The sequence below is a fragment of the Micropterus dolomieu genome, linkage group LG08, assembly GCF_021292245.1.
Source record: "Micropterus dolomieu isolate WLL.071019.BEF.003 ecotype Adirondacks linkage group LG08, ASM2129224v1, whole genome shotgun sequence".
NCBI lineage: Eukaryota > Metazoa > Chordata > Actinopteri > Centrarchiformes > Centrarchidae > Micropterus > Micropterus dolomieu.
In genome coordinates, this window is record NC_060157.1 from 28,573,565 (window position 1) to 28,587,873 (window position 14,309).

The 14,309-nt window shown below is 41.0% G+C and overlaps 3 protein-coding genes across 5 annotated transcripts in view; 1 reads left to right on the forward strand and 2 right to left on the reverse strand.

Moving 5' to 3' along the window:
• atp13a2 (ATPase cation transporting 13A2) overlaps positions 1-14,309 on the reverse strand; it is a 97,092-nt gene that overhangs the window by 40,964 nt on the left and 41,819 nt on the right. The gene's annotated exons all lie outside the window — the stretch shown is intronic.
• Positions 1,084-4,283, forward strand: myl2a (myosin, light chain 2a, regulatory, cardiac, slow). The gene is made up of 7 exons (XM_046055867.1): positions 1,084-1,542; positions 2,119-2,211; positions 2,776-2,851; positions 3,051-3,155; positions 3,262-3,340; positions 3,547-3,595; positions 3,864-4,283. The coding sequence occupies exons 1-7, from the start codon at positions 1,540-1,542 to the stop codon at positions 3,966-3,968; spliced, it is 510 nt and encodes a 169-aa protein (XP_045911823.1). The 5' UTR covers positions 1,084-1,539; the 3' UTR covers positions 3,969-4,283.
• Positions 8,078-11,772, reverse strand: LOC123974879 (coiled-coil domain-containing protein 63-like). Its single transcript, XM_046055864.1, has 10 exons — positions 11,622-11,772; positions 11,408-11,521; positions 10,689-10,811; positions 9,888-10,069; positions 9,579-9,763; positions 9,202-9,413; positions 8,901-8,975; positions 8,560-8,722; positions 8,368-8,481; positions 8,078-8,222 (listed from the first exon to the last, which is right to left on the reverse strand). The coding sequence occupies exons 2-10, from the start codon at positions 11,513-11,515 to the stop codon at positions 8,158-8,160; spliced, it is 1,227 nt and encodes a 408-aa protein (XP_045911820.1). The 5' UTR covers positions 11,516-11,521; positions 11,622-11,772; the 3' UTR covers positions 8,078-8,157.

Consider the following 14,309-nt stretch of genomic DNA (forward strand, 5'->3'; position numbering starts at 1 on the left):
AAGTGATACTGGACGACTTGTTAATGTTGCAGAGACTCATAGCACAATGTAAGGACGTGTTCGTGTCAGCAGTGTCTCACTTGAGTATGTTACACCTACAGCTGTTGACAACACTGAGCTTAGTATCATAAGCTCTTAAAGGATAACACAAGTGTAGTGTGCAAACTAGAACTGAAGACATCCTTTGATGCCTTCCTGGGCCTAAATCCTCCGTGTCATCTCATTTTTCCCTTTTATAAATTAAGAGTCAGCGTTTTCCTCATGTAAATCTGTTTCACGGACAGAATGAGCAACTTGAGCCATAGTATCTTTTTTATCTACAGGCTCCAGTAGAAAAGACGCCAATGGAAGTGAGAAAGTTTCCAGTCAGACATTTCATTAGTGTGAATGTCAGCAAGTGCAGTTACCTTTCAATATTAAAAGAGGTCTCATAAATAGTATTTACTATCCATGCTGTGCCTCACTGTACTATGACAGTGACAGGGAAAGGTAAGCTGGCGCCAAGCATGCGAGAAATGACTGACAAAGGTTGGTGGTAACATAGTCCTGACAGGTCAATAAATTACACTTAATGAGCTGCTGATTTCCACGCTCTCTCATCACATCTTGTATCCAGTGGGGACAGGAAATGATTGGCACACAGATCAGGATATCAAATCAAAAGTCGATAAAATGTCAGTTAAAAGTAGGTGAATTCAAGCTCAAAATGCCGGTCCTTCGATACAGGCTTTGACAGCTCAGGTTTTCACAACGTTTGTGGGTCAAAGGTAAAGATCTTTGTTATCCAGATCTTCAAATAGACCCCTTCATTTCTTATTTTTCTGCAGCATTTATTCTTTGATCCAATGACTTTTTGATATTTGTATTCTACATTAAAGAGATGTGTAATGTACCAGACTTTGGAAAGAAGTCTAGTTCAGACTGGTTTTAATATTGTTTTAAGATGGGACTAGGTCACCCAATTCAATTTGAAAGGTCAACATTAGGAATTTTAAAATACCCAATTTGCAGATGGAGTCGAATCACATTTCTGAAATTCAGTTTTAAAAGGCAACTCTAGGGAGTAGTTCAAAGGCCAAACAACTGGTCAGCTTGAGGAAAACGGCCCAATTTCTCAACAATTTTGTGACTTTATCCCATGTGCCAACCTGGGTGGCAACAGCACTGTTTTTCTTATCATTTACACCAGGTAAAATGAGACTGCTGTCCAGCAAAACTGTTGCCATAGGGCAGTTTAAAGTGATTAAGTGCTTTAACCTTCAGTCTGCTCTTGATATTTTAAACCAGTTATTCCAATCTCTTTGTTGTCAATGTCAATCACGATAACACAGGGCAAGTGGCTACTACGGGGGGCGTTTCTTGTGAGCATACAATACTGTATGTTCTGTATGAAGCATCATTTACCTGTCACTTCCTAAACAGGACATAGTTTATAAATATCATCCAGTAGAGCTGAGCGATGGGGCTACAAAAGGCTGCTCACAATCTCCCCATTGTTCACTGGCATCATTGTTGGTCTGACCTCCCAGCTGCTCAGCCATGGTAAGTCACTGTATGTGTGTGTGTGTGTGTGTGTGTGTTCGCGCCATTTGATGGTGCGAGGACAGTGTGGGACAGGATTTTTTGGCTCCAAGGATGCTGACTGTATTTTGGACAGACGAGTGCAATAATTAAATTCTCATCTCTATATTTGTCTTCTATTATTAGTATCTCTCAATATAAATGCAACATTCTCTGTGATGACTAATTGCCTTAATGACATGAATACCAAGTAAATGTTAAAACATATTTAAATGGAAAGGTTTCATTTTATACCAACTTTTTACCAGACATGGAGTCCATTGTTATGTACTACATTAATGCATCCTAAATTTCAAACATCTTCAAAGAAAAATAATTGTAGTGTTTGACTTACTAAACGACACTGACATTATAAATGTCAAATTGTTACTGACTTTATATAGCTTAAACAGTCCACTCATTTATCCAGTTTGTGCACTTGGAAATTCACCAAAACAACTTATATAACACCTATTATGTATGTTGTCTGACATGTAGTTTTACCTTAACTGGCATGTAGTGTGTGTCTCATCTGTCATCCTGTCATTGTGCTGAAAGGCCCCCAAGAAAGCCAAGAAGAGGTCAGCAGAGGGAGCCAACTCCAACGTGTTCTCCATGTTTGAGCAGGCTCAGATTCAGGAATTTAAAGAGGTGAAAGCGGCGCAACCAAATTTTGTTTCACTGGTTTACATTTGGGCTGAGAATGGCATGACAATTGTGGAAAAGTTGTGTGAATGTGCATGTTAACTCATTGTGTCCAGGCATACGTGTTTCTGTCTTACAAATACACAGCTACACACACAGAGGCCTCTATTTCTTCTCCCCTCTACATCCTCCTCTGTCTTTCTACTTCCATTGTTCATCGTTGTAGTATTTCCACCTGTCTATTTTCCTGCCCCTGGCTTGGCAGCAGTGAGGCATGTGGTATGCTGGTATGAGGGTCAGTGGTGCCCAGGCAATCCAGACTGTGTCATCAGTGATTAGGCTGCAGATAAACTGCTGGGCATGCCCTGGATGCCGGGCTAAATCCTGGGGGGACTTGCAGGTTATAAATACTTAACAGTGTTCACCTATGAAGATGGTACACAAAATATTTAAGGGGAAGAAAGAAACTGTGCGTGAGAGTGAAGTGGCCTGAAAACATGTGGTTGTTACACTTTTCAAAGCAGAGAGGCTCATTTGTGTACTGTACCTTCTCCTGTGCGCTGACCTCAGGCTTTCACCATTATGGACCAGAACAGAGATGGCTTTATCGACAAGAATGATCTGAGGGACACTTTTGCTGCTCTAGGTATGTTGACATTGGTCTCACAAGATGCTATGAGTTGATTTAGTTTTGATTGCCTTCAGTGTGGTTGCAGATAAAAGACCACAGTCTTTGAGGAGTAATCCTTTGATAAAGCAAAACAGACCCTGGATCATCATTCTTGATGTGCAACAGTTGAATGTGCTACTTGTGTCATATGTTAATGTTGAATGTGTGGTGCCAGGACGCCTCAACGTGAAACAGGAAGAGATCGATGAGATGCTCAAAGAGGCTCCTGGCCCAATCAACTTTACCGTCTTCCTCACCATGTTCGGTGAGAAGCTGAAAGGTAAGGACACATGGGCTTTAATCACAGAAACTGACTCTAAGTCATGCAAATAGAGTAATCCTTTAAATCTGTTGGAGAACTGTACTGACTGTTTTAATGTATCCAGGTGCTGATCCAGAGGAGACCATCCTCAACGCGTTTAAAGTCTTTGACCCTGAGGGGAAAGGTGTACTCAGGAAGGACTAGTAAGTGGCTCCACACAATCATGTCAATTTGCAATATGCAAATTCTTTGCAAAGGGAGTTATGTAAGCTTTCAAGTTGTGACTGCGTCTCAGTATGACTGCAGTCATTCATCCTAGTACGAGCCATTATTACCTGCACACATCCTCTTGGCGTGAACACAGGCCTCGTCATCTCACACAGTGTATTTTCTCTTTTTTCCTGTTCAGTGTGACACAGATGCTAACAACACAAGCGGACCGTTTCTCCCCTGAAGAGGTACATTGTAGTCCTTTTACACTAATTATCATTATTATGTCAGATTGCTTTGTGTGTGTGTGAGTGAGTGGGTGAGTCCAAAAAGTACAGAAGGATAAACGTCATCATGACGAACGTCTACATCCACGTCAGAAACATTGACATACAAAAAAAAAACCCTCAGTGAATCATCATCACACCTTTTCATGCACACTGAGCTACATGTTGTCTTTGTGAAGTGCTAAAGCTCTGATAACAGTAATGGTAATATCTGTTTTTTGGTGGTTAGATGGAGCAGATGTTCGCTGCCTTCCCCCCAGATGTGGCAGGGAATCTGGACTACAAGAACCTGGTTCACATAATTACCCATGGAGAGGAAAAGGACCAGGAGTAGACCTGTGTTCATCAAATAGAAAGTCCGTACATGGTGTACTTGAAACTGGCCCACTGCCCTTGAAGAAAATGATGACTGTGGTGTATTTACGCATCTTAATGTTGGCTGCATTATCTCTGTACTTACTCAAGAGGACTTACTTTCGGGCCCCAAAAACCGACAATTGACGGCATCAACATAGTGAGCTGTCTTGCTCCCTTTCTGCTTTATTCACAGTACATTCATTTGAGACTAATTGAATTATTTTTCCATACCATTTTGTACACTCCAACCTCCTCTTCCTGCATGTTTGTCTAATAAAAGTTTTCAAAGACAGTAGCCAACCTGCTTTCTCATTTTTGTCTCATTTTATTCATCAAGAATATGAGGGGGTAAAAACATATGGAGACTTATGCAAGAGAGGTTATATTCCTGTGTGTGGTGCTCATATGTTTATAGGCTCATCAGATTACTTCTTGAACACATGGCTACACCAGCTAGTCTTCTAAATCCATGTTAGGTGGTGAATGTGTACTTGAGAATAGTGGATGTGCAGTTGGAGGTCTTCTGAAATCCCCAAGAGATTAATCCCAACCATGCGTGTGGTATTATTTGTGTGTGTGTCGGTGTCTATTTGCGTGCATATGCATGCACAAAGTAGGATATGTGTGTATTGAGTGTACACATTAAAATGTTTGGCTACTGAAACAGAGGACTTTAGTGAGACAAAGCCCTGTTGTTATTTTAGTGCTGTGATGATGTGAGGAGGGCAATGCCATACTGTGAGGACAATGGGATGCCACCAAGTGCTCCTTACCACTGGTTGTTCCAGCTAAGGGGGGTTGCTTTGCCTTCTGGAAAGGCAAAGGGGACGTGTAGGGAGTGGTGAGGGATAAGTGCTTGGATCAACTCGGACATTTGAGCTCACATCATGTGTCCTGTTTTAACAGCCTCTAGGAACAGACTGTGGCCATTGAAGGAGGGGAACTTGGGCACTGGGGAAACAGCATATTGTCCCTTTTAACCGTAGTCATGCCAGCTAGCAATGGTGAATGACCATTCTACCCATAAATAGATGAGAAACAGGTCAGCTCAGCAGTCAGAGCATTAAAATATATAAATTAAATAAAAATTGACTGAGATAACTAAAATATAACACTATATAAATAAAATGAGGATTTGTGTCTAAGTGTAAGTTACAAGTGTATACAGTAGTACTGCAAAAAAAAAAAAAAAGCAGCAGTCGTGGTAGTGCATTTTACAGACAGCAGATACAGCGATGTGGAATATTTAGGTTAATGAGTTGAGAAGTCTGATGGCTTGGTGGTAAAAGCTGTCCTCCCCCTGAAATCAAATTCATTGTTTTTATATATGTCTTGCACAATACGTCACCAATATCCCACTATCTGGCCCAACAATAACAATAACATTGTTTTGTAGGTATTCTTGATGGTATTTAAGAGTTGTTGTTGGTCCTTTCCTGGAAAACCTGGGAATTATGATGACTCATCCTGCATTTGGTGATCCAATGAAAAGCTTTCTCAATTTTTATGATGCCACGGTAGTGTTTCTGGTGGCTGACCACTGTACAAAAACACTGCTTTATTTACAGATTTTGTTGAAACTGGATTATATTTTCTGGTTTTCTCTCTGATGGCTTCTCTGCCTCAATTCTCTGTGGCTTTACTTGTTGCTGAAGTAACCGCTAACTGCTGCTATCTAGCAGCTAACTAGCTGCTGTTATATAATTAGCTCAGTTAGCTGTGCAACTAGTGGTCAAATAGAGGGTATGCGTTGATGTCACTTCCCCTTCCGGAACATGCTGGACTGAGTGGCAAAACATGTTACCATGGCTGCGTTTAGCAAACCGGGAGTAAAACAAGTGATTATTTGGTCAAATTAAAGGCAGTCGGACTCGACAGTGATCCTTACTGAAGAACCAGTGGTCTTTCCCATTTTAGATGTGTTGTTTGTGTTTTAGCTGATTCAAGCTAACACTGCTGCTCGTCTTTCTGCCACTCAGTGACGTCATGTGCATACCCTCTATTAGCTTAATCTGCCCGGACAGGGAGCTCAGAGCACTAGGAGGGTGTTAGTGTTTATACTTTTGAGGTTTTCGAGCCAAGGGCAGGAAATGCTAGTGGTGCGCTCGCTGGATTGGGCACCAGAAATGGACCCAAGCGAGTGGGCAACAAAACTGCACTCAGCAGCCTTCCAGTGAACGTGGCCTGAACACAACCGAACAATGGACAGCCTTTCATGGATGTATTGATGGCTTTACTTTTTGCTAAACCGCTAACTGTATCTGTTTAAACAGCAATCAATATCTGTGACAAGTCCCTTGCTAGCTTTTTAGTTTTAACAGGAAACATGTAAACATGCGGAAGCAATTGGCACACTGCTTTCCATTTCATGGGAACTTTAAGCCTGGGGGTACATGCAGCCATGCTCCTGTATGACGCTTCCTGTACTCCAGAACGTGATGCAGCCCGTCAGCAAGCTCATGGTTCTCCTGTAGAAGTTTGTGAGGACGCTGGCGTTGAAGCCAAACTTCCGCAGTCTACTCAGGAAACAGAGCTTCCAGCAAGCTTTCATGACCATAGTGTCCAGGAGAGGTCCTCGAACTTGAAGATACTGACCCTTTCAACCTTGGCATCACAGATGTAGACGAGGAGGTTTCCACCCCAGAACTTGTTTCGTCACTACGTTGAATACGTACGAAGAAGAAGAAGACAAAGACGAAGAAGTAGTAGAAGTGAAATTTAGACAAATACAGGACCACATGTATTATGTGGACACAGAACGTGTCGGCCAATGTAGTTTCTCCTACACGCTTGCGAAGGCAGGGTTGAGCTTTGACTGTGTCGTTAGTTGCAATTTGCAACCCTTACCACTAGATGGCACTAAAACTTACACACTGAACCTTTAAAGATTACATTTGAGCTGTATTAAACCTAGTTCACACTACACGATTTTTTGCCCGATTTGCTGCTTGGCGAGCTCGGCGACCGTCAGGCTGTGATTGGAGGTAAATCAGTGGTCGATTGGCGGTCACCAGTCGTTATGAGTGAACTACTCAAGGACGCATCAAAACGGCTCCCCCCCGACACATTTCTGACACATCGCCAATGTCTGCTAGATATCTAGCATGCCAAATATCTAGAAGAGTCTCGACATACACATGCAGCCAATGAGAGCAGGCAGCTACTTTTTCACAAACACTTTTTGCTCACCTCCAGCTCTCTCTGTAGCTCAGACGATCCCTGCTACCTGCGGGTGCTAATCCATTCTTTCCCCCATATTCTTTGTCTTTGTAATTGCTATCTTTATAATAACAAACAACAGCTGTTTCGTGCGTAGGTTTGCGTCATTTCCCGTTTCACATTTCACGTGTGTTTTCTTGACAAAACGTGGTTTGGAGACCAGCATCAGGTGACAGTCAGCTCGCGTAGTGTGTGACCCCTTGTCACCGATCAGTCATGTAGTGTGAACACCACAGCAACTTCAAGACTTCCGTCACAAGAGGCAAGTTGTGTAGTCTGAACAGCACAACGTTCGGCCGACGCTGAAAGTTGTGTAGTCTGCACGAGGCATTAGTGGACGGGGAATACAGGAGGGGACTGAGCACACAGCCCTGTGATGTTCCCGGGTTGAGGATCAGCAAGGAAATGGAGCTGCCAGTTCTTAGCACCTGCAGCCTGCCCATTAGGAAGTCGAATATCCAGCTGCAGATGGAGGTCTACAGGCCACGGCCAACCAGCTTAGAAATGAGTTTTTTGAGGCAATGATGGTATTGAATGTCTAAATATAATCAACGAGTCTGCATACATTCTCATATACATATTCCCTTTGTCCAGGTGGGTGAGTGCAGTGTGTGTCACCAAGGCGATGGTGTCCAAGGTAGGGCTGCACGATATACTGTATAGTTTCATCATGAACAACGCCACCGGGGTGGAGCTCTTAAACAAGTGACTTTAGAAGGACCATCTTATTAGACATGCGCGGACCTGGACAGATATTTGGATACAGAACTATGTTGCTGACTTTAAATCAGAAAGCTAATAATCTGAAATGATTTGTTTTGACCCTCAGGGCCACCGTACTGTGCAACATACAGCAAAGAACCAGGGTATGGTGCTGTCATGTGTTGTTTATTGCCGTTATTGCCAGTAAGAAGAAGACAGATGTTATGGCACCAGTTTCTGTGTGATCAGGCAGACTTCAGTGAGCGTGAAGTAGACCTGCCGCTCTCTGCTTCCACAACTTCCTCGTATTCTGTAACAAATACACATAAAGTGTACAGTTTATGTTTGAAGAGGTGTAAACAAAAATGGCTATAGCATATTGGTCAAGAAGTCTGTCACATTTAGATTACATACATACAGTTTCCCCGCAGGATTATAGGTTAGGTGTTTCATACCTGGCAGCAACTCAGAGTTGGCCAACAGCAGGTTGTGAGGAGGCAACTCCATCTGCTTGTCTGCCACGTTGTTGGCCTGGATCAGCAGGTTACTAATAATCTCCTCAAGGATACCTGAAGCACAGAGAAGGGGTGTTACAATGAGAAAAATGTACATTCAGGGCGAGGTTAAGAGTTCTCTATTCCACCCACCAGTGAAGTGTGCAATGTTTTTAGGAGTGACGGTGACTTCTTCTTGTACTGTCGAGTTTAATAGGACATTGATGGCAGTCTTCAGCTGCTCCAGAGTCCTCTGAACCACAGTGCACTGCTTTTCCAGGGAGTCTCCCAGACAGCTGTACTTCTCCAGTGCAGACTAGAGCACAGAAAGATACAGGGAAAAAAATAAATAAGACAGCTTTCTGGTTCTTGGAATTACTTAGCGCTGCAACTGGAAATGAATCAAGACCCAGTTATAATATTTACAGTATTGACACTGTTACAGTTGAAACGGTCCACTGTATTATGAGCATAGGTCAGACAGTGAGGCTCACCTCTAGATCCTTAAACTCACTCTCACTCTGCTCATCATGTCCTTTGCTCTCTTGCTGCAGGAACAGGTTGTCACTCTGAAGGAGAAACACTTAAACATGAATAAAACCTGCACTAAAACTATGTCTGTAAGCATGTTGATGTGTTGTTTGCTATGTCTTCATCCAAGGGTGTAGATTTGCATATGGACATTGAGACATGTCCCTACCAATATTTTGGGAATATTTATGCCTATCAATGTTAACTTTGGAGTGAAGTCATGTTGCGTCGCTACCAACGCTGAGACCAAACCTACGCCCTTGCCTTCATCTTGTCTGTGCAGTTCTTCAACTTGTTCCACCTGTTGTGCAGCTCATTGATGTAGCTGATATGAGCTAAATTCTTCTGTTCATTCCAAATAAACTTGTGGCCTATTTGACGCGGGTCGCTTTCTCGGGTGACCTTCACTAGCGTACTGTGTCCCTGCACGTACATCTCCAGTTTCTTAACTCCACTCTGATATTGTTGCAATTTCTCTGTACCAATGAAATAAAGGTTACAGACTATTAACAAGTCAGATTAGGAAAAACATCAAATGACATCTGCTTGGGGTAAAGGTAGAGACCAAGTCTGTTTAAGCCTGGATCATGTTATACTCTGCCATGCAGTGATTATACACGATTCCTTGTGGAATATTATACTTCTCATCTTGGAGTCTTCATCGTCTTCCACAGGAATAATTTCCTGGAGCTTCCGCTCCATGAAAGTGTGCAGTTTGGCATTGTGCTTGATGAGGGTCTTCAGCTGCATCTGTCTCTTGGTGAACTGAACTGTCTCCACATCGATGCTCTCCCTCGCCTCCAGCATTCGGTTCTCGGCCTCTGACCTGTAGCATAGCGCAACATAAGTACAGATCATATTTCAGATCAGAATATCATGGCTCAACCCTACCAATACAATACGTTTTTTTTCTTCAAGTTTTCCACATGCACACAAACATGTGAATTCACCTCTGTTGGGCAGCAAGGTCGAGCGTCTCCCCCAGTTTCTCCATGATGTTTCGCTGTATAGCCAACTGGCTGTTATACTTCTCTTCGATATTGCTCCCTATGCCTATCTGGTGCAGCAGGTGATCAATTTGTTCACGGTACTCCGTGTTGTTGCATAGCAACTCATCAAACTTAATAGTGTCCTGCAGAAGATGAGGGAAGGATAAAATTAGGGCTTGTGATTAAGGAATAGTTTTACATTTTCGTGGGAATATGTTTATTTTCTTTTCCAAGTGCTAGATAAAGAAACTGATTCCCCTCCGACATCTGTTCATTAAATATAAGGCTATAGACAGTAGCCTGTTAGCTTGCTTAGCACGGAGACTGGAAACATGCGGAATTCATCTTGCCTGGCTCAGTGCGTAGACAACAAATCCACCTATAGTACTAGGACCTCTAACTCACTAACATATCAGTCGTGGTTTTACATGGAGTTGCTGGACTATTTCTTGGCTGGGTGCAGTGACTTCCTGGAGTCTTCTCTAGCACATAACGTGCCCAGTGCTTTCAGTCTTTATGCTAAGCTAAGCTAATCGTCTCTTGGTTGTAGCTTTAAATTTGACAGGCAGACGTGAGATTGGTATCAATCTAACGTTCAGCAAGTAAGCAAGTAAGTTTGTTTCCCACAATGCTGAATTACCCCTTTAATGCACTCATTAAATGGGTAGGGCCTTGAATGAAGTTGCCACTGTTACAGTAGCATGAAAGTGTTTTATAAGCAAAGTCAGGATCAAGATTATGTTTTTTTATTTGCATTATTACCTGGTTAAGTTTATCCTCTAAGATGTTGATATGTTTTCTCTGGCGGCTGTTTTTCCCTTGTTGTTTCTGAATGCCACCTGGGACTGTTAATTTCTCTTGAATCTTGCTCTCGGCCTCAGTTATCTGAAACCACGCAGGGAAAGAGACACAATACATACAATGTACATTGGATTTGAAATGGAATATTGACTGTGAATTTAAAGTGCTGACTTTCTGCTTTAAGGGTGTTGAAAGGGCTTCAAATTCAGATGTTTTAAACAGTGAAGAAACAGAAGCCCTTCCAATACACAGTCCCCTCCCGTTTTTTTAACAGTGCAGCACTATCTATTCCAATCCATGGGCTGGTAAGTAAATAATAACATGGAATGATTTGGTTGAACACTAACGCTGTTCATATCTGACCTTAATGTATGATCACAAATAGCAGCCTACCTCTTTATAAAACAAACTAGTATTACACCACAAACTTCTACAGCGTCTGCTATTACAGGTATCGCATATTACTATTACTGTGACTACATATTCATATAATATATAATAACCACAACAAAAACAGAATTAAGAATAATCTCAACTGCAACAGGAATATAATGATCATAATATTAACTCATTTAAAATTGGTTAAAGGTGAAACAGACTAAAAATCCCTTTGATCTTTAGACAAGACCCTTCAGTGGCCAAAGTTTCAGAGTACAGTATATGTCAGTCTAGTAGTTTACCTCCCTATGCACAGAGACCAAGTGATCCTTCTTCTGCCTGATGAGTTTCTCATTTTGGTTGTTTTTCTCCTGCAAGTTGTAATGCTCCTTTAAAATGCCTGCAGCCATTTTGATCTAAAGACATGTCACAATTCAGTATGAAGTCAGTGATTAGTAGCTTGGCAAATAATCATATAAAGTTTTGGCATTACCATATCAGAGGATAATGACCTACCTGCGGAACGTGGAGTGAAATCCAAATTAAATCTAGCTGGGAGAAAATCTCACTCCGAAGAGAAATATTTTTATATTCTTCCTAATACTGAAGCTGCAGCATTTCTCAGTTTCAAACACAAACATTCTAAAAGGGTCTGTGAATATTTACTGTTGAAGTGCCGGGATCATTTGAGTAACAATGTAAACAGAGAATAGAATAACAATAATAAATCCTAAAAATTATTAAGATCAGGTTGGAAGTGAAAGTAAAAATAGAGCCAAACATTTCTGGGACATATAGGCACTGAAATAAAAGGTGAAAAAAAAGAACATTATTGAAAAGACCATCGTCAGCCTACCCGAGTGGTGACTCACTGAATCTGAATGTCTTGTTGTACATGAATACCCCCTGGCGGCCATTGAGGAAAATAAAAGACGAAATAAATCAAATGGGCATCCATCCACAGTGTCCACAACGCAATCACAAGTAATTCCTAAGTGCAAACCTACAAATTATCATGCAGCAAGATAAAAATGATAGCTTCCACAGAGGTCTAGTTGAGATGACATAAAAATCCTATGTAAAGCCACAATAAGGTCACTATAATCTCACTGCTGAGCACCACACACATCCCCTGTAGTAATATTATAGGAATATTACACCATCATTGATCAGGGGAAGCATTTCACAGTGTGCTGAGGTTGCAATTAACGCTCTCTCGCAGAGGTTTATATTGAGATTTAATACAGTTCTCAAGTGGCATTTAGTCTATTGAGAAATGATGGATGAATTTTCTGAGAACAGTCGTTTTGTGCTGAATGTGTGTTCAGGGAGAGATGACTTTTGCTGTGACAGAAATGGGGAAGTTGTCAGTTCACTCCTCGTTCATTAGAGTTAGTGTAGTATCTGTATTTAGCTTCTATTGCATTGCACATCTGTAAAAGCTTTTCATTGCTACTAAACCCAGGGTATTCTTTTCTGTTTTGTTGTTTTTACTCAAAGGTTGTTACATCAAAATGAAATCAAAAATCCCTTCCTATTTAAATGTACACCCGTTTTTAGGCCAGTTAGTGTTCTGACATCCCTTGAACAGACTAGCTATAAGCTTACAGAGCGTATAAAGTTGGTCATATCTGCCATCAGGTCAAACTCAGTGGGCACGTAACGTAATGTTCATATGGGTTCAGAGGTTGAGTTACTTCATTTGGAGACATCTCAAATATAACATACAGTTGTGAATGGTCTATATCTATAAATTCAGTTTCTACCACCACATATCTAAATTTAAACTTGGCCCTCCAGCATATTCCTTCTCATACCTCAAATCCAAGGATTTATTGGAAAGCAAAAACATGTTTTATGATTGAAATGGTTGTGTTAACTTTCATGTTATAAGCTTCATGTTTATGTAATTCTAGGCCTTCTGTGATTTCATGAAATCAAAAAGCAGGCTAGAGTCTTTTTAGTTACTGGGCAAAAGTGAAACTATAAAGTATTTTAAACCAATAACAAAGGAAGTCAATCACAGTGGACGCAGGGTCTGAAGGGGCTATTAGCTTTTTTCTGTTCTATGATTTTCTTTTTTATCTTGTCTGTTTGGATAATGGGTCAACTCTGTATAGCTAGCTACATGTGTCCATTTACATGTTCTTAATTTTTGCTCATTACTCCTGTACTGTGAAAGTAGAAGAAAATGTCCTTTTCTGGATTCCTCAATTCAAGCTGTTACCCTAAACAACTTTGATTTTTGTTTTTTTTGCACTTTTGCTCCACCTATATTAAATGTTGTCAAATTTTTATAAAAAAGGTCAATTAAATATTAAATAATTTAAGTTATTGCAGTTAATTTTAGAAGCCAGGTGCAAATCCTGCAAAATGATGATGGCATTTCACCCATAGATGGCACTATGGCAACATAACAAATTCAAATGTACATAATATAGAGGTTATGAGTCTGGCTCACTTAAAATTTTGTCTAAAGCTTTAGCAAACACAAATAAATCAGTTCAGGTCTATGAATCGATTGAATGAGATTGATTAGATGATTTTTGATGCTGACTACTCCTCACATCCAGACTGCCTTTAGTTAGCCATCGAAACACACAGTGCTGTTTTCTTTCATTGTTGTTGTCAGCATATACATTGGGGATTTATTAATGTGTTATGAGGGTGTGAGTCTAAATGACCTTATTTTAGATTAGCTTTTGACTCAAGCTTTTTGTATAAAACATTTGAGCAGGTGCTTGCTTCTGAAGAGCGGCCCTTGAGCTGTGGAATGTTGTTTAATGCCAGGCCCCCCCCCCAGTCTGTCACTGCCAAACATAGAAGAACTTTGTAGGTGGTAAAGACATTGTGCAAATTAACTCTGTGATCCTACTTGGAGTGAAACTACAGTATAGAGATCATTTTTTGGCTGCATATAATTATTGACACACAAATAACAACTTTTCCTGTGCTTTCTTTTTTATTCTTTTTATTGTTTTATTATGAATTTCCTTTTGACGGTGTCTACAGGACTAGCTCCATACACCCACTGTTTACAATCATTCCTGGAGAATCTCCACAGACTGTACGCTGCATCCTCTAACGTTACAGGCTCAGATTCCTGTCCAGAAGGTGAACAACAGGCCCTATGTGTGTTTTCACCCAGTCTCAGTTTATAAGAATCTCTTTCCAAACACACATGTGGTGTTTGAACAGCCAGCT